At 44.3% G+C, this 18,691-nt stretch overlaps 1 protein-coding gene across 1 annotated transcript; it reads right to left on the bottom strand.

The window, feature by feature from the left end:
• Positions 1-3,973: 3,973 nt before the first annotated feature.
• LOC119292053 lies at positions 3,974-6,001 on the bottom strand. Its single transcript, XM_037570885.1, has 2 exons — positions 5,580-6,001; positions 3,974-5,264 (listed from the first exon to the last, which is right to left on the bottom strand). The coding sequence occupies exons 1-2, from the start codon at positions 5,963-5,965 to the stop codon at positions 4,172-4,174; spliced, it is 1,479 nt and encodes a 492-aa protein (XP_037426782.1). The 5' UTR covers positions 5,966-6,001; the 3' UTR covers positions 3,974-4,171.
• Between the last annotated feature and the right edge of the window lie 12,690 nt (positions 6,002-18,691).

The following is an 18,691-nucleotide window of genomic DNA, read 5'->3' as shown; positions in this document are numbered from 1 at the left end:
GCTCCGTGTTGCTCAAAACGCTTTTGGAGCTCCGGTTCTAAGCTGTAACGCATGCCGCACTGAACGAGGCAATAATCATCAGCACGTGACTGCCAAGCGTTCATAATGTCTTGGTTCTCTGGGATGGGTGCTTCACCTAGCGGTCCTTCTAGGACATATGCTTTCTTTGCTGCTATGAGGATAATCCTCAGGTTCCGGACCCAGTCCGAATAGTTGCTGCCATCATCTTTCAGCTTGGTTTTCTCTAGGAACACGTTAAAGTTCATGTTGACATGAGCGTTGGCCATTTGATCTACAAGACATATTTTGCAAAGATTTTAGAATAAGTTCATGATAATTAAGTTCATCTAATCAAATTATTTAATGAACTCCCACTCAGATTTGACATCCCTCTAGTCATCTAAGTGTTACACGATCCGAGTTGATTAGGCCGTGTCCGATCATCACGTGAGACGGACTAGTCATCATCGGTGAACATCTCCTTGTTGATCGTATCTTCCATACGACTCATGTTCGACCTTTCGGTCTCTTGTGTTCCGAGGCCATGTCTGTACATGCTAGGCTCGTCAAGTTAACCCTAAGTGTTTATGCATGTGTAAAACTGTCTTACACCCGTTGTATGTGAACGTAAGGATCTATCACACCCGATCATCACGTGGTGCTTCGAAACGACGAACTTTAGCAACGGTGCACAGTTAGGGGGAACACTTTCTTGAAATTATTATAAGGGATCATCTTATTTTCTACCGCCGTTCTAAGTAAACAAGATGCATAAAACATAATAAACATCACATGCAATTATATAAAGTAGTGACATGATATGGCCAATATCATATAGCTCCTTCGATCTCCATCTTCGGGGCTCCATGATCATCTTCGTCACCGGCATGATACCATGATCTCCATCATCATGATCTCCAGCATCATGATCTCCATCATCATGCCTCCATGAAGTTGCTCGCTAACTATTACTTCTACTACTATAGCTAACGGTTTAGCAATAAAGTAAAGTAATTACATGGCGTTAAATCATTGACACGCAGGTCATACAATAATTAAGACAACTCCTATGGCTCCTGCCGGTTGTCATACTCATCGACATGCAAGTCGTGATTCCTATTACAAGAACATGATCTCATACATCACAATATATCATTCATCATTCATCACAATTTCTGGCCATATCACATCACATGACAATTGCTGCAAAAACAAGTTAGACGTCCTCTAATTGTTGTTGCATCTTTTACGTGGCTGCAATTGGGTTCTAGCAAGAACATTTTCTTACCTACGAATAACCACACCGTGATTTTGTCAACTTCTATTTACCCTTCATAAGGACCCTTTTCATCGAATCTGCTCCAACTAAAGTAGGAGAGACAGACACCCGCTAGCCACCTTATGCAACTAGTGCATGTCAGTCGGTGGAACCTGTCTCACGTAAGCATACGTGTAAGGTCGGTCTAGGGCACTTCATCCCACAATACCGCTGAAGCAAGAAAAGACTAGTAGTGGCAAGCAAGTTGACAAGATCTACGCCCACAACAGATTTGTGTTCTACTCGTGCAATAGAGAACTACGCATAGACCTAGCTCATGATGCCACTGTTGGGGAACGTTGCAGAAAATAAATTTTTTCCTACGGTTTCACCAAGATCCATCTATGAGTTCATCTAAGCAACGAGTGATAGGAGAGAGATGCATCTACATACCACTTGTAGATCGCGTGCGGAAGTGTTCAAGAGAACGGGGTTGAGGTAGTCGTTCTCGTCGTGATCCTATCACCCGAGATCCTAGCGCCGAACAGACGGCACCTCCGCGTCCAACACACGTACGGTCAGCGTGACGTCTCCTCCGTCTTGATCCAGCAAGGGGGAAGGAGAGGTTGATGAAGATCCAGCAGCACGACGGCGTGGTGGTGGATGCAGCAGAACTCCGGCAGGGCTTCGCCAAGCTATTGCGGGAGGAGGAAGAGGTGTAGCAGGGGGAGGGAGGCGCTAAGACACAGGGTGCGGCTGCCCTCCCTCCCCCTCCTTTATATAGGCCCCCAGGGGGGGCGCGGCCCTGGGAGATCCAATCTCCCAAGGGGGGCGGCGGCCAGGGGGGTTGGAGTGCCCCCCAAGGCAAGTGGGGCGCGCCCCCCACCTAGGGTTTCCAACCCTAGGCGCAGGGGGCCCCAGGGGGGACGCACCATCCCACTAGGGGCTGGTTCCCCTCCCACTTCAGCCCACGGGGCCCTCCGGGATAGGTGGCCCCACCCGGTGGACCCCCGGGACCCTTCCGATGGTCCCGGTACAATACTGGGTGACCCCGAAACTTTCCCGATGGCCGAAACAGCACTTCCTATATATAATTCTTTACCTCCGGACCATTATGGAACTCCTCGTGACGTCCGGGATCTCATCCGGTACTCCGAACAACATTCGGTTTGCTGCATACTCATATTCATACAACCCTAGCATAACCGAACCTTAAGTGTGTAGACCCTATGGGTTCGGGAGACATGCAGACATGACCGAGACGGCTCTCCGGTCAATAACCAACAACGGGATCTGGATACCCATGTTGGCTCCCACATACTCCTCGATGATCTCATCGGATGAACCACGATGTCAAGGATTCAAGCAACCCCGTATACTATTCCCTTTGTCAGACGGTATGTTACTTGCCCGAGATTCGATCGTCGGTATCCCAATACCTCGTTCAATCTCGTTGCCGGCAAGTCACTTTACTCGTACCGTAATGCATGATCCCGTGACCAGACACTTGGTCACTTTGAGCTCATTATGATGATGCACTACCGAGTGGGCCCAGTGATACCTCTCCGTAATACAGAGTGACAAATCCCAGTCTCGATCCGTGTCAACCCAACAGACACTTTCGAAGATACCTGTAGTGCACCTTTATAGGCACCCAGTTACGTTGTGACGTTTGGTACACCCAAAGCACTCCTACGGTATCCGGGAGTTACACGATCTCGTGGTCTTAAGGAAAAGATTCTTGACATGGGAAAAACTCTAGCAAAACGAACTACACGATCTTGTGCTATGCTTAGGATTGGGTCTTGTCCATCACATCATTCTCCTAATGATGTGATCCCGTTATCAACGACATCCAATGTTCATAGTCAGGAAACCATGACTATCTGTTGATCAACGAGCTAGTCAACTAGAGGCTCACTAGGGACATGTTGTGGTCTAATTATTCACACGTGTATTACGATTTCCGGATAATAAAATTATAGCATGAATAAAAGACAACTATCATGAACAAAGAAATATAATAATAATCCTTTTATTATTGCCTCTAGGGCATATTTCCAACAAACACATGCACCTCAAGAGAAGGCCAAATTTCAGTCGATCAACAACCAGAACAAATCTCCCGCCAACAGCAGCTAAAGCCGGTCACATGTTCTGGTGATTACAACAACAACAACAACAACAACAACAACAAGAGCAACAACAACAACAACAACAACAACAACAACAACAACAAAAAATCCTTTAGTCCCAAACAAGTTGTAATGTTCTGGTGAGCTGGCCATGTATCTTGTTAGACAGAATATAACTACATGAAACTACTAATCAAGTATAGCCATATGAGCTTGCCATGTATCTTGTTAGATAGGAAATAATTTCACAATTAATTTTTTTTGTTATAATTTACTGGCATATCCTTATAGAGATTAATGGTACTTCTGGAAATCAGATTAGTGCACTCATAACTCCTGCAAAGACAAGTTTCTCTCTGCTTGGGTTGGTTACAACTTTCCATCCCTAGGGATACTCCTACATCGTGGTGGTGATTCAAGACAAAATTCGAGGGCGTCTATATTTACAAAATTGTTTAGATGAGTGGATGGAGGCCTGTTTGGCCATATCCTCATCCAAAACGTGTATACGTAACCGTATCAACAGCTGCTAGAGATGATCTAAATTACAATAACTACGCCAAAGAAAGCAAAACGGAGGGGGCACAATATTCTGTCAATCATCACATAGAAAAGTATACAGTGGGTAAAGGGAAACATATAAGAGCACACAACCCACAAAGTAAAAAATTAAATAAAAATTACAATACACCATCGAATCACCGCACAGAAAAGCCGGGCCACTCCCAGGCTGGGATGGCTTTATTTAATACTGCTAACTAATGCATGCATCTTCACATCAGATGGGCTCTTGTGTGGCTTCAAATTGGAAATTATAGTTGTTCATACCAGTGAACAGGCCATCGTCCATCTTGTAGGTAACAACCTCTCCTGTGGTCAGAATGTCCCTCTGAGTGTAGGAGAACGGGACGTCAATAGAACCCTGAGTCGCAGCCGCTCTGATTGTCACCTTGGTCATCGGAGGCACCACAGCCTGGTAGGAGGCCTCTTGTGATGTCGTTGTCTGAATGGATGACCCCCACTCGTACTCTGAGTTGAATTCAGTGGATACCTCAACCTTCCCTTCTGCTATGACCGGGATCCCGGCTCTTAACTTGGCCGTGACACCGATCTTGAGGCTAACAGTCGAGCTCCAGGTCTTGGCCTGCGTCTCCTCGTATTTCAGGGTCAGGGTCTTGGCATGTGTTTCGTTGGTGTCATTGGTTGAAGTCATGCTGGGAAAGGTAAGAGGCTTCTCGCCGTAGATCCTAGCTTCGGAGAGCTTGAACTCCACGCCATAGACCTCTCGCGAAAGTACGGCTTCTTCCACCCGTAACCTTGCTTCAAGGGTGATGGTATCGACGGCGGCGTTAAGGCAGCTTGTCTTCTTGTCGGCAGTTAGCCTCTTGCAGTACCTGGAGTTTCCTAGGTTCTGGAGACCGATGTAGTCGGGCAACATGACCACCCTGAAGAGCGTGTCACGGTCTCTGCTACTGGTGTCGGCCGAGTCAGCCCAGATCCAGTTGGGGCTGAGCCTCCAAAACCTATTGAAGTGGTTAGATTTTATGCGCACGTTCCCATTAGCATAGTTGGGGAAAATAGTGTTGACCACAGTTGAATCTGCAATATCAGATGATGAGAATTCCAGGTAATTGCGTTTCTGGATGATCCTCGCCCGGAGGTACATATCATTGTCGCCTTTAAAAGCAACATATTTAGGTAGTACCAATTGCTTCGACAGATCAATGGCGGAGAAGTCATGAAGAGATTTAACTTGATCAACTGCTTTTTCATGCCCTCCGGTTCCCAGAAACAGGTAGGCTTCTTCAGTTGTCCCCTTTTCCTTGGTCATATCAGATTCAGAGCTTGTTGTCTGCTGAGGACGGAAGAACCTGCATGCATGCGTTTCCAGCCTATTAGAATGAGGACTACTAAGCAGCTATCGGTGTTGATCTTTTTTCTTTTTCTTTTTCCTCCAAGACATTACTCGCTCTGTCCCATTATATAAGAGCGTTTTTGTTAGTACTGTCAAAACCGATCTTATATTATGAGACGAAAGGTAGTAATTATTAATTGATTCTGCGTGGAGGCTTTGTCCAATACAATTTTAACAAAAAAATATACTGTTCCAGACAGAGTGAGTAGTAGACATAGAACGATTGGTAAATTAACGTGTAGACAGAAGAGATAGATGGTACTGTACGTACCTGATGGATAGATTATTGTCCGTGTCCGCGAGAGGGATGGGCTCAAAAAGCGTGCATGACGGCTTGGACAGGTCGTCCTCCGGTTCATTGACGATGCCAATGATCCAGTGGCCGCTGCCTTCACCGACATGTTTGGCCACCCAATACTTGTTGTTGTGGCAGCACCTGACGTGCAGGAGCCCGTCGTGCTCCTTGGATGGCTCCAGGTAGAATCTAGTGTACGGGCTTGCAAGGACATCGACGTCGTCGGCGCCGTGGCTCAGCTCCTCGAAGAACTTGCCTCCGCCGGCGCTCTCCTCGCTCCCTGCTTGCACGCTACCTAGGTACTTACCGGTATGCTTTGACCGGAAAGCAACGCATTTCGGTGAACCCGTCACTGGAAACATCTCTTCAACTATCTGTGTGTGTGTGTTGTGTGTGTGTGTGTGTGTGTGTGTGTGTGTGACTATCTAAGTTGTGCATAGCAGCTATATATACTGCTGCCGTGCTGCCGTTTACTAACGTATGCATGCAACTCACGTGCGAGAAAACGAGAGCATCATCCTTTCCTCTACAAGTTCTAAGAATCCACGAGACCAACCTCATCCTTCCAGATCTCACCTAATAATTCATTTTCTTGGTCACGGACCATTTGGCACAAATTATAGCCATTCAGCAGAATAGTTTCCTTGTTTTGCGCGTGTGCCAAGTGATCTATCTACGAGTAGTACGAGTGCCAAAGTGATTTGGAGCGGCTCAGCTGGCGCGGCAAGCCAAGAGCAAATGACAGCAGCTAGCCGACACACCGGCCGTATTTTGATTCCTTTCTCTCGTTGGTCCTCCACTGGCCCATCCACACGGGTTGCACACCCTCTCCGCTCTCACTACAAACACGTTGCATGCATGCATGCATGGCTTTCATAGGTGGTTGGAGAGTTTTCTTACGGTAGAAATGGATCAGGGTCATAGGTTGTTCACTAGTACAAAATCTCTCATAGCAGCGGTAAAACATAAATATAAGTTTACCTATGTGTAATGATCAATCAAACATTCATGACACAACATAGCTTATGTTGGGATCACGTCCTATAGGCAATCTTATCTTATATTTACTAATTGAAGGCACCATATGAGACACCACATTAAACCGTGAAACTAAAGAAAATTGACCGTCCATTTAATATATAATGCATTTGTAGCCATTGGATGAAAGCGTGAGGCGTGCTCTCTTATCCCATCTACAGGAGTCGTTTTCCATTAGGACTCTCTCTCTCCCTTGAATAATAAACGTGAGGCCTGCTCTCCTATCCCAACCCAAGTGTGATTCACTAGGACTCTCCATTCCCTTGAATAAGGAAAAAAAAGGAAATCTGAGACATGGACTCTGGAGTCCTGATAGTATATATATTTGATGTGACATAAGTGGCAATAAATCATACGTGCAAAACATATAAGCAAAGGGAAAAAAGGATGCAAGTGTGATATATCGGCAATCATCCGGCTCTGCAAAATATGGGAGCGCACGGAGCGACGCTTTGGCGACTCCGAGAAAATAGGTTGCGGGCCGCTCCAGGAGCGCACCTGCGGAGCGGAGAGCTGCCGAACACGCTCATAGTTTCCTGTAGCTTCATAGATACAAGTGTGATATATCGTTGAGAGTCAAAATAGATTCTTACGTGCGTACATAGTGCATGTAGGTCTATAGACTTTAAATGTGTTATTCCACCACTACGTCCAGAGTCCATACTGTGTTTCAGAACTAATATTTTTTTTTATGAAGTGATAGTTAATATTAAAGGTCCATTGTTTGGGCATACATTTTGGTTAAGATATTTTCCCAGAAATTATAATAAAAAAAGATTTTTACGTACATGAATTATCTACTCCATGATGTAGAATATATAGTGCTACATGTACATGTCTATATCTTTAATCCACACTAATAAACATTAAATAGATAAATATCAACTCACATTCTTTTACATTGCATATAACTCTGAGATCTTTTGCAATCACACGAGAACAATGTGTATATATCATTGTGAACATTCGGTTTTTCAAAAATAATAATGAGACATTGGTTCAAGGGTTATAACTCCTATTAGCCATATGTCTAACTAATAAAAATAATTCATGGCACTTTTAATGACAATTCAAGAAACCATCTTATTACCGTCAGACATTTTGTATCATACAAAAAATTGAACATAGTAAGAACTTCAAGAACGTCTTATTGTTGTCAGATATTTTGTATCGTACAAAAAACATGAAGTAGTAGGAACTAAGAAGTGCTAGCCCGTGCAGAGGCACGGGTTGACGACTAGTGTATCCATAATTTCATTACCATTAGACAACCTACCATTGCTCTAATGGTTAATACTCCACCGAAGGTGTCGAAAACCCTTACTCTTGCCTGTTGGCCACGCGAATCAAAGTGATATTCCGGTCAACTATCCAGATGGTCAACTGCAAAAGGCACAATGGAATCACCCAGCGCACACCGCTGGTGTGTTTCCTGTCCACGAGGGACAAGGTTCATATTTGGCTGTTTGTAGAATGGGAGTTGATTACCCAAGAATTTCTTGGTAAGAAAAGAGTGAATTCACCTCACATATTAAGTAATAAAATAGCGCATTGTGAATAGGATCATCCATAAGTCATTATCGGGATAACAACTCAACTATATTTTATCCTTACTTAGGCAAATCCGACTGAGTTTTGCACTCTCTCATTGTCACCAAGAGTACTTCACAAATAGGGATCTAATTCATCTAATACACCACTTTCTTTACATATCTTTCATCTAAACTGGCCAATAAATGGACTAATGAAGCATAGAGCAATATACAACGGTTAATTATCCGACAGCTGGTACTCCAAGGATTGTCGAATGGTATGTAGGTTTTAGGCCACTCAATGCAAGGGTTTGTAGCATGGATAACTTTCCCCACAACTGAGAAACCAAGTTATAAATCCGTAGGCAACATCGCTACCCTCATTCGAGAAACACTTAGAAAGGAATTAAGAATCTATTTATGATCCCATCTGTTCTAACGAGGTTTCCAATCTCACTAGCTTTCCTGGTTGTAATAATTTATGATCGTAGAATGTGTTGGAAGTATTTTAGTATTTTCGGAATAATTAATTGCAAAAAATAAAATGCATGTAAACATAAGTTGGAGAATCACTTACGTATGAAAATTGGACCAAAGTTCATAGGTTCACTTGTAGCATCTCTCAAAGCAATGACCACCCATAAGTAGAAGCGTGGATATGTGTCGTGATCAATCAAACATTCATGAAATATTATAGCATGTGTTGGGACCATGGTAGATAAGCAGTAAACACATAAATTCAGTACGCCGACTACCATCACATCTAGTTGCTAAATAATCCATCGAATGTGGTCAAAGCACTCATGAGTTCACCCCAACTATGAACTAATTGGTCGGGCAAAGGCGTGGAGCGCACGACCAAAAAATTAACTAAAAAAGGTTAATGCATGTCACCAGAACTTATATCGTTGGATTCTTATTTGAACATAGTTTTCAATGATATTATATTTTATGATATGCATTAACATTTTTCAGTTAAATCTATTATCAAAATTTGACGCAAAATACGATAGGGACCAATAAACCAGGACGGAGGTAGTAGATGGCATACATACACAGATAAATTGTAGAGAGCCTAGTGAGGGACCCCTTCATTCCAAAATAATTGAGTTGTAGGATTGTCCTGAGGCAAACAAATTAAAGTTTGACTATTTGCATAGAAAATGTGCTAATATCTATGATATCATATATATATATATATATATATATATATATATATATATATATATATATAATGTAAGATATATTTCATAATGAATCTAATAAAGAAAACTTGGTATTGTAGATTGTTGAGGGAATTTTGCGACAATACTCATGATTTGGGGATTTTGTGGAGGCAAGGCGCATGTGGAAGATATCCCCTGTTCTAGTGGTAACACTCCTCCTACTTGGATGTTTTTCCCTTGTTTGAGTCAAGTGATTACAAAGAAATTATCTGGCATGTAGACTTAAGTGACTATGTCTATGTCTCGCACCATTTTCTCCTTATATACTACGGCTGAGAAGGTGGAGATAAAAGGGTTGTTAAGAGCCATGATGTGATAACGGCCATAATGGCGGCAATTACTAGTGGCATTACCACATCGCCATAAGAGTCGCCTTGATGGCACTGCAGGTGCATTTGTCTGGATTGACCACGTCTTGGTCCAGTCGGATGGACGGTATGGTGAATTTTTAGATGAGGTTCACGACGCTCCACCGAATGGGCTTCATTGGACTGGCTCAGCCGAGTGATACTCTTGACAACTACTGGGTCGTTGGTCATATTGGGCCGAACCCTTGTCATGGGCCTACCCCGGGTCATCCCGCCACCAGTTGCCCATGAGTCCTTCAAGTTCTTGGGGATGGCGCCAGCTCCTCACATGAGGAAGGTTGTCATGGGGAACCTGGCTACGATCATTATCGGGTCTCCTGGAGACAGGCCTTCACTACAATTATGGTGAGGGTGCCCGGAGTTTAACACCAATGTCTACATAAGTGCCAAGTGCATGAGTATTGGGGCGCGTGTCGCGCCATTAATCCTGATTGTTTAGCGCTTATCGCGGTAATATAAAGAGGGGGAAAGAGTGGTAAGCCCTGCATTCTGCCTTCCTCTTTTTGCTTCTTCCTCGTGGCTCCGTTGAGCTCCTTGATCTCCACTTTCGCCATTCCACTTTCACCAAAAGAGGGACGGCACCGCCGAGGAGCCGACGGAGAGGAAGAAGGCCAACAAGACCATCGACAAGTGGTTCCCCTCAGCCACCTCAGAGGCGGAGGACAGAAGGCTGAAGACGAAGGGGTTATTTCTGACAAACCTAACATATTGGATATCCGCAAAGGGAGAAGTCCCTCCAACGCTGGTCACCGACAAGCGCGCGCTCCATCAAGATTTTTTTGCCGCGGTCTTGGTTTCCCCTACACAAGTTCATACAGGGACTCGTATTTTTCTTTGGATGTCATCTTCACCACTTGACGCCAACCCGGAGTTCTCCACATTGCCAGCTTCATTATCTTCTAGGAGTGCATTCTCGGGACGACTCCTTGCTTTGAGTTATTCTGCTATTTCTTTTGCATTCAGGTGCAGACAAATGAATCGCAACCTCGGAGGGCTGAGCCTTCAGCTGGGACCGTCCTCCAAATTCTTCCTTGTGCCATTTCCCAACTCTCTATGAGCGTGGCACAAGACCTGACTTTACATCCCCGGCCTCGGCATCAGCCTATCGGCCTTCATCGGTGGGGCTCCGAGGCGACTTCCCTCCTGGGATTCCCTTCACGCCCTTTCCAAAGACACCCAGTTGCTTGTTGATGCCCCGGCGCGCCTGAAGACCGATAGCTTGGGAGGGATCCACATCTTGAGGACCTCGGTGCAATGCCATGTCCTCCTATTGCAAACCCAGGAGGCACTAATGTATTCGTACAAGGGGCGAGAGGATCCCATGTGGGTTTCCCCTGATGAGCTCAAGGAGGAGGAGGAGGTTCATTGTCGGATTAGTATGTCGACCGATTTAGATGCCGACGCGTTATTCATGGAGATCAAGGTGGAGCCCTTCTACCATGACGCTCCCATGAGAGAGGTATGCTTCTTCTTCATCGCTCTCTTTTGGGCGTGACTACCAAACTTCCTCTTCTGAACCGTTACTGTCTCGTAGGGCATCGCAGATTTCACTGATTTTCGATCAGAGCCCCCGCTTTCAGGCCAGGAGCTCAACCCAGTCATGCTGGGGTTGCTGGAGCCCGCGCTGTTGGAGGTCCCAAAGGAGGTCAAGGCCTCTCCCAAGAAGAGGGGTGTGGTCACCACGACCTCCATAGATGGCAAAGAGGGCGAGCCGGACAGCAAGACTGCCCTTAATGATGATGTTACCCCTCCTCTCGAGCAGGGGTGATTCTACTTGTAAGGTGTGGGGTCAACTGCCCCACAACTTTTTGATTGGAAGTCTAGTTCTATTGTATTTGTGCAAAAATCAAAACATTTAGAGAGATTAGTGCACTTGAACCCATAGCTTTTTGGTGCGGGCACCGCTACTGTTCTCGAGGATAGCGACATTGGTACAGTGAGCTGCTATCCAAACAGTTTTTAACCCCTTTCTGCGACAGCATTTTAAACCATCGCCTAGTGAGTGTGGACGATAGGGGGGTCCTTCCCACATGGCGCAAAAACCGCCAGAGGTAGGTAGTAGCAATGCATACGTTTTGCATAACTAAGCGTATGCGTTGCCGGTATGTATCCCAAACGCGATTCTTCATACAACTGTTTGTGATATCTCGCATATCCCAAACGCTCCATCCTTTCTACTCGTGTGTGCTCGCATTACCATCGCAGTCGGACTTCTGTGGTTTTACCGTACCAGACGCAGTCCGGGCTTTTTCCACGCACGTACCAAACTGGCTCTACGTTTACGATGCGCGTCACATCACAAACAGTTTGTGATTGTAAAGCATGTACAGTAAGGCTACAATCACACACATTTAATTTTCTAGAACCTTTTGTGATATTGTCTGACGTAACACATGCTTTGAAAACGGCAACTGTGTCCATGGTTACACACGTTTCCTCTCCATGAACCGTGTTGGATTATGATGTATATCACACATGTTGTGCTTTTATAGACCGTGTGCGCCGTAATGACCTGCAGAGCGTATCTTTACCCTAATTTAATTGCTGATGTTTAAAATTGTACCAAATTTCAATTTAAAAGTAGGCTATAGTTTCATTCATATCCATTAGGTTCAACAACCAATGCATTATTCGATTCACAGGTACATATGTTCAAGAATTACATCAAAACAAGAATATATAAGCACCAAATAAAGAATGATGAAGTAGGGTAGTATACTTGTACTATTAAAGATGGTAAAGAAAGAGGCGAGGGACATTCTGGTTGCTGAACAAGGTGAAGCGGAATGCCCCTATTGTGCCCTCCTCCATGCAGAAGGCACGCATGACTCTAGTCCAACTCCTTGTGATGGCCGGCCGCCAATCATGTAGTTTGAGAGGTAATATTGAGTAAACTGCTTTGGAAACCACTACGAAGGAAATAAGGTTCAGACATTGCCATCTAACACAACTCATTATTGGCAGTAAAAAGAAGACTACAGAGTTCTTATTTATCATGCTACAGTTCATTGTTGTCTTGCATAAAGTGTAAACAAATAGTTTGATTGAAATCTTTTACCCATTTCAATAACAATCTTTATTAGTTTCCTCATTTGATGATGGTTCATGAATGTCTCATTCCCCCATACGTAGAAAGGGTCGAAGCATGGAACTTTGCGAATGACATATGTACCTAAAAGCACCAAGTTGATATTAAGAAGTTAAACAAAAATTGCACAATGATGTAGTAAACACTCTCTCCGTCTCATTATATAAGATCTTATTGAATCCAATATACTCACATATTGGATGAATTAACATCTTATATTACAGGTGGATGTAGTTTATTACATTGTTACAAATATCGGTCCATTAACTACAGTTAACTGTTGCTGTGTTGGTGTTGTTGTTGCTGCTGCTGCTCTTACAGGTATATCTAGACATCATCAGAACATTAAGGTAACACTCTTCCTTGTTTCTATGTAGCCTGGGATTGCATATTTAGCCAGTCAGTACAATGCATGTTGCTATGTAGCCTCGGATATATATTAAATATGTCCCTAGTTAACCTACCGATAAATGGGTTACAGATATATTCAGTGTAATGTTTGATTCAACGATTAATCCCTTATCAGCCCCGGGGAAGACACTCCTCCACTCGTCGACATCGATCTCCTCGTCCTCGATTCCCTCCATGCCACCGTCCTCGATGCCTTCGACCTCGTCATCGGAGGAGAGCATATGATTCTTTGTCATAGATGGGGTAGTTAAGTTGCGCCCCTCGAAGTTTTTCACTAAAGTATGCGATGGGGTGCATCTCTTGCATCAACACACCTCCAATGCCATTACTACTAGCATCACAATGTACCTCAAAAGGTTTATCAAAGTTGGGTAATGCAAGCAAAGGGGTATGCGTAAGCAAATTCTTAAGCTCATGAAATGTTGTATCTTGGGATGGTCCCCAAACAAATGGTGCATTCTTTTTGCTCAAAGCATGTAAAGGCAAAGCAATGGTGCTAAAATCCTTCAAAAAGCGGAGATAAAATCTAGCTAAGCCAAGAAAACTACACACTTGTTGCAAGTTTGTGGGTTGGGGCCAAGTTTTAATAGCTTCAATTTTAGTTTCGTCTACATGCACACCTTTAGAAGACACAACGAATCCTAGGAATACAAGCTTGTCAACACCCAATTTGCATTTCTCCATGTTAGCATAGAGTCTGTCTTTTTGAAGGGTTTGCAAAACAGTTCTAAGGTGTGATGTGATCTTTGAGAGACTTGCTAAACACAAGAATGTCGTCAAAGTAGACCACTACAAAAACTCCAATATATGGTCTAACGACAAAATGCATGACACGCATGAAAGTACCGGGTGCTTCGGATAAGCCCGTTGGCATAACAAGCCATTCATATAAGCCAAATTTGTTCTTAAATGCAGTTTTCCATTCATCACCCTCTTGTATGCGGATTTGATAATAGCCACTCTTAAGATCAATCTTAGAGAAAATTGTGGCTCCTCGAAGCTCATCTAGTATGTCATCTAATCGTGGAATGGGGTGACGATATCTAACGGTGATAGCATTGGTGGGATGACAATTGGAACACATTCGATAGGTACCACCTTTCTTAGGGATAAGTATTACCGGACCGACACAAGGGCTCAAGCTTTCACGTACATGGCCATTGTCGATGAGTTGTTGAACTTGCCGTTGGATCTCCTTAGTTTCTTCGGTGTTGACGTGGTAGGATGCCTTGTTGGAAAGTGGTGCTCCATGTATGAGGTCGATGCGGCGCTCGATGCCTTTTAGAGGAGGTAGTCCCGAGGGTAGCTCATCAGGAGAAACATCTTGGAATTCCTGCAACAAACGAGACAACACTAAAGGTAGAGGTGGTGAGGTATTAATTTTTTCCGCTCCACCTTTGCATAAGAGCACAAAGTGAAGAACACTCGATGGGTTCTCACACACTTCTCTGATCTCACTTTTGGTGGCAAAAATCACTAGATGTTTCTTGTCGCTCATCATGGAGGCACTCGATTTAGGCTTGTGGCTCTCACTCTCCTTTTAGTGGGTCACTCTCTCACTATTATCTCCATGATGGTAGGATGTTTGCTTGTCGGCGATCACTTGAGGCGACATAGGTCGTAGCACGAACTCCTTGCCATTCATCTTGAAGCTATAGTGATTGGTATGTCCATTGTGGATGATGTCGTGGTCGAATTGCCATGGCCATCCAATAAGGAGGTGGCAAATGGACATAGGTAGCACATCACATTACAAGGTATCCTCATAGGCGCCAGTCTTGAAGGATACTTGCACTGTGTGCTCGATGCAAATGGTGCCGGAGTCGCTAAGCCATTGGACCTTGTAAGGATGAGGGTGCTTTATCTTGACCAATTTTAGCTTGTCGCGTAGCTCTTCACCTTCCAAATTGTGGCAACTTCCTCCGTTGATGATGACCTTCACAGAACTTGCATTGTTGCCTGCTTTGGTGTGGAAGATGTGGCAACGTTGGTCCTCATCTTGTTGGTGTTGAAGCGTCAAGACCTTGGAGACAACGAGAGCGGGGCTCAGATCATTGTCACAAAAGACTGGATTGTTTGCATCCTCATTCACTTGACGGTGCATGGCCATGTGTTCAAGCACTTCAATTTCTTCATCGATCATAGAGTAATAGGTGCCATCGTCGTTGATTATCATGGTGTGTCTTGTTTGGCACTCAAAGGACTTGTGGCCTCGTCCTTGACATTTGAAGCATTGGATGGAGCTCGTCTTGGAGGCCTATCTCCGATAGGAGTTGTAGATGATGAAGCTCTCGGCTTGAAGTTGCTTGTAGTTGGAGGATGACTTGATGGTGTCGAAGTCTTGTAACTTGGCTTGTCGCCGATGCTTGTAGGCGGTTTGGTTGAGGTAGGAGGTGCCGAAGTCGTTTGTGCTTCGTTGTATGAGCCATGGTTCTTGGAAGGGTACTTGGAGTACTTGTAATCCTCTTTTACTTGTTGCTCTGCCTTGGTGGCTTGGTGCACTAGCTCAATGAGGTTGGAGTAGGGTTGGAAGTCGGCAATTTTCTTGATAGGATGGTTGAAGTCATTCAAGAATCTTGCCATAGTTTGTTCCTAGTCTTCCTTGAGATTAGCTTGAATCATGGTATTCTCCATCTCCTTGCAATACTCTTCAACGTACTTGGTGCCTTGCTTGAGAAGTTTCAATTTCTTGAATAAGTCACGGCTATAGTGTATTGGCACGAAGCGCACTTGCATGACATCTTTCATTTGGTTCCATGTTGTGATGGGTGGTTCGCCTTTGGCTACCTGTCTCTCAATGACTTGCTCCCACCAAATAAGAACATAATCTTGGAACTCAAGAGATGCCATGGCGATCTTCTTTTCCCTCTTCATAGTTGTGGAGACGAAAGATCTTGTCGACTTTCAATGCCCATGAGAGATAGTCTTCAGGATCCTTTCTTCCGGAAAACTTTGGCATGTTGATCTTGAGCTTGCCGTAGCGGTGCTCTCCATTGTGCGCTTGCCTATTGTGATGACGTTCTTGACATGGAGGATTGTCAACCTCAAGTTGCTCTTGGCATGGAGGATTCTCATGTTTCTCTTGTCGAGGTTGTTTCTCTTGCCGAGCTTGTGGAGCTTGGCTGTGCAGTCATGCTTGATGTCGCCTCTTTTGTAATTCATTATGAAGTGCTTCTTGTTCTTAACGAACACGTCAGTTGCGGTTGGCGATGGCACGATTTGTGTCTCATAGGGCACGTTGCACTGCAAGGGCTTGTGCTTCATGTCATTGTTGTTCTTGACATAGAGCATCGGCGTCTTCCTTGACTTGGTGTTGGCATTGACATTCTTGCATTTGCTCTTGTTGGCGTTGGCATTCTTGCGCTTGCTCGTGTTGGCGTTGGCATTGCCTTTGTTGTGCTTGCTCGAGGGTAGCTTGATTTTGACGATGTCGATGTTCTTGCTCATCAAGTTGCTCTTGTGAACCGTTGCCATGTAGAAGATTTCGGTTTGCTTGACGATCTTGGCGTGTGGCTCGACGAAAAGTGTTTGATGTCGGTGTACTTGAGCAGGTGATGGAATCGGAAGAATGATGACTTGAGCGGCTTCGCCTATGTGATGACGAAGTGGAAGAAGATCGATTGACCATCAAAGTTCGTAGCTCTTCCATTTGAGTAGTCATGTTGGCATTGAGATCTTCCATGTGATGTGCAAGAGTATTGTCGACGTATTCTCTTGTTCGCTCTTCGGAATGCCTCAAGTCAATGGCGAGTAGCTCAATGCGCTTGTTCATGGCTTCATTCCCTTGGTGTAGAGCTCATTGCTCACCAAATAGGTGAACCTTAGTGAAGTAGTTGTTCGGTTCTTGATGCTCATCAAATAGCGGGTTTGAAGATGTAGTTGGCCTATCCATCATCGCAAGCAAATATATGAGTTGGAGAAAGGAAGAACTAGACCAAATGTACCTTATCCGATATTGAAGATGGATCAATGATCCTCAATAGAGTAGTAAGGAAATAGCACAATTGATACCGATTCTTGTCAATTTTCACACCTACACAAGCAAAGCCTTTGAAGGAGGTCGGTTAGGATGGTGGCACAAAATTTATGCAATTGCTAGCAAGACTTAATGATGTTGAAAATGATTCACTAATTTGTAAATGCAACAAGTAGACCAATAGCAATAAGAGGCACACTGGAACACACGCATGGATAGATAAATGTGGTTGTGCAACCAAGGAGTGAGCGGAAAATGTGGAATCCACGGAAAATGCTATTGTCACACAACACTAGAGAGACGCTAATCGATTGCTCGATAGGCGGATACAAACTTGTGCACTACCTATAAGAGACAAAATGTAGCAACTTCCTATCACAAGTATGCTAGGTATGTATGATGTTCCGGTGCTTTAACACTAGATGATCCAAAATGATCGAGTATGATACCATATGATATATGGTGATTAACTATGATATGATGCTATGGTTGTTGCTTAGAAGCTTGTTTGAATTTCTTTTGCTTAATAGCTTTTTGGCTCTTTCTCTCTTTTGAGCTCTTTCCTTGGCCAGTTTTGCAAACTTCACGAACCAAGATAGCAATTGTGTATGCGGGAACAACCTTGTGACTCAAGATATGATATGGGGTATGTATCTATGAACACTAAAGTGCACAAGTAGCATGGCCCGGCAATACTCAAATGGCTAGTCTCGATAGTAAAGTTACGCAAAATGGGCTACGGGGTGACAATGCAATGGCAAGGGAGTACTCAAAGAGTCATCGATGTTGTCGCCCTTGCTTACGGTTGTTGTCAAGTTGATGTCACCTTTGATGAGGACGAAGGTGTGGTCGGTGTCGTAGGGCACGGTCTTCAGTACGTTGGCGAAGATGCCGCTGCCCCGTGGACAAAGTTGTCGAAGTTGTGGAAGCAATAGAAGATGCTTAAACTCTCTGTATGGGCCGGAAGGTCCGGGCAAGACAGAAGTTCCAGGATGGCTGGAAGGTTCGGTGACCGTACGTTCCAGGCGGGGCCGGAAGTTTCGGTGGTCGCCAAAATAGATGAACGGGGAGATTTTAGATCTAGATTTGGGCGTAAAAAATGGAGAAAAGCTTAAATTGGATGGGGATAAGAAAAATTGTGGGAGTATGGGAGGGTGGGGGAACTAGATCTACGTGGTACACACGAAATTCATGGATCAAATCCAACAAACTTCATCAAACCAACAAATCACAAAAAATTTGGTATGTCTAGTTTAGTGGGGATTTTCGAAATTGGGCAAAGCAAAGCAAAATTAATTAGTCTAGAAAAGAGGTTGGGGGCTCCGAAATCGTGATCAACCAAAGCTCATGATACCAAATGATATGGGGCTAACCTGGTGTAGGACGATCTTTCATGATTGAAGGGATCCCCAAGGATGAACACCAAGAACACGAGGGGGAAACGTGAGG

The sequence above is a fragment of the Triticum dicoccoides genome, chromosome 4B (assembly GCF_002162155.2).
Source record: "Triticum dicoccoides isolate Atlit2015 ecotype Zavitan chromosome 4B, WEW_v2.0, whole genome shotgun sequence".
NCBI lineage: Eukaryota > Viridiplantae > Streptophyta > Magnoliopsida > Poales > Poaceae > Triticum > Triticum dicoccoides.
Note: the sequence above shows the minus strand (reverse complement) of the source record. Positions and strands in the feature narration are given on the sequence as shown.

Bases quoted from the DNA above. Each gene is read 5' to 3' on its own strand.
- LOC119292053 (XM_037570885.1), bottom strand. From the start codon at position 5,965: ATGTTTCCAGTGACGGGTTCACCGAAATGCGTTGCTTTCCGGTCAAAG. The intron at 5,265-5,579 runs GTACGTACAGTA...GCATGCATGCAG, and splicing joins GACAATAATCTATCCATCAG to GTTCTTCCGTCCTCAGCAGA.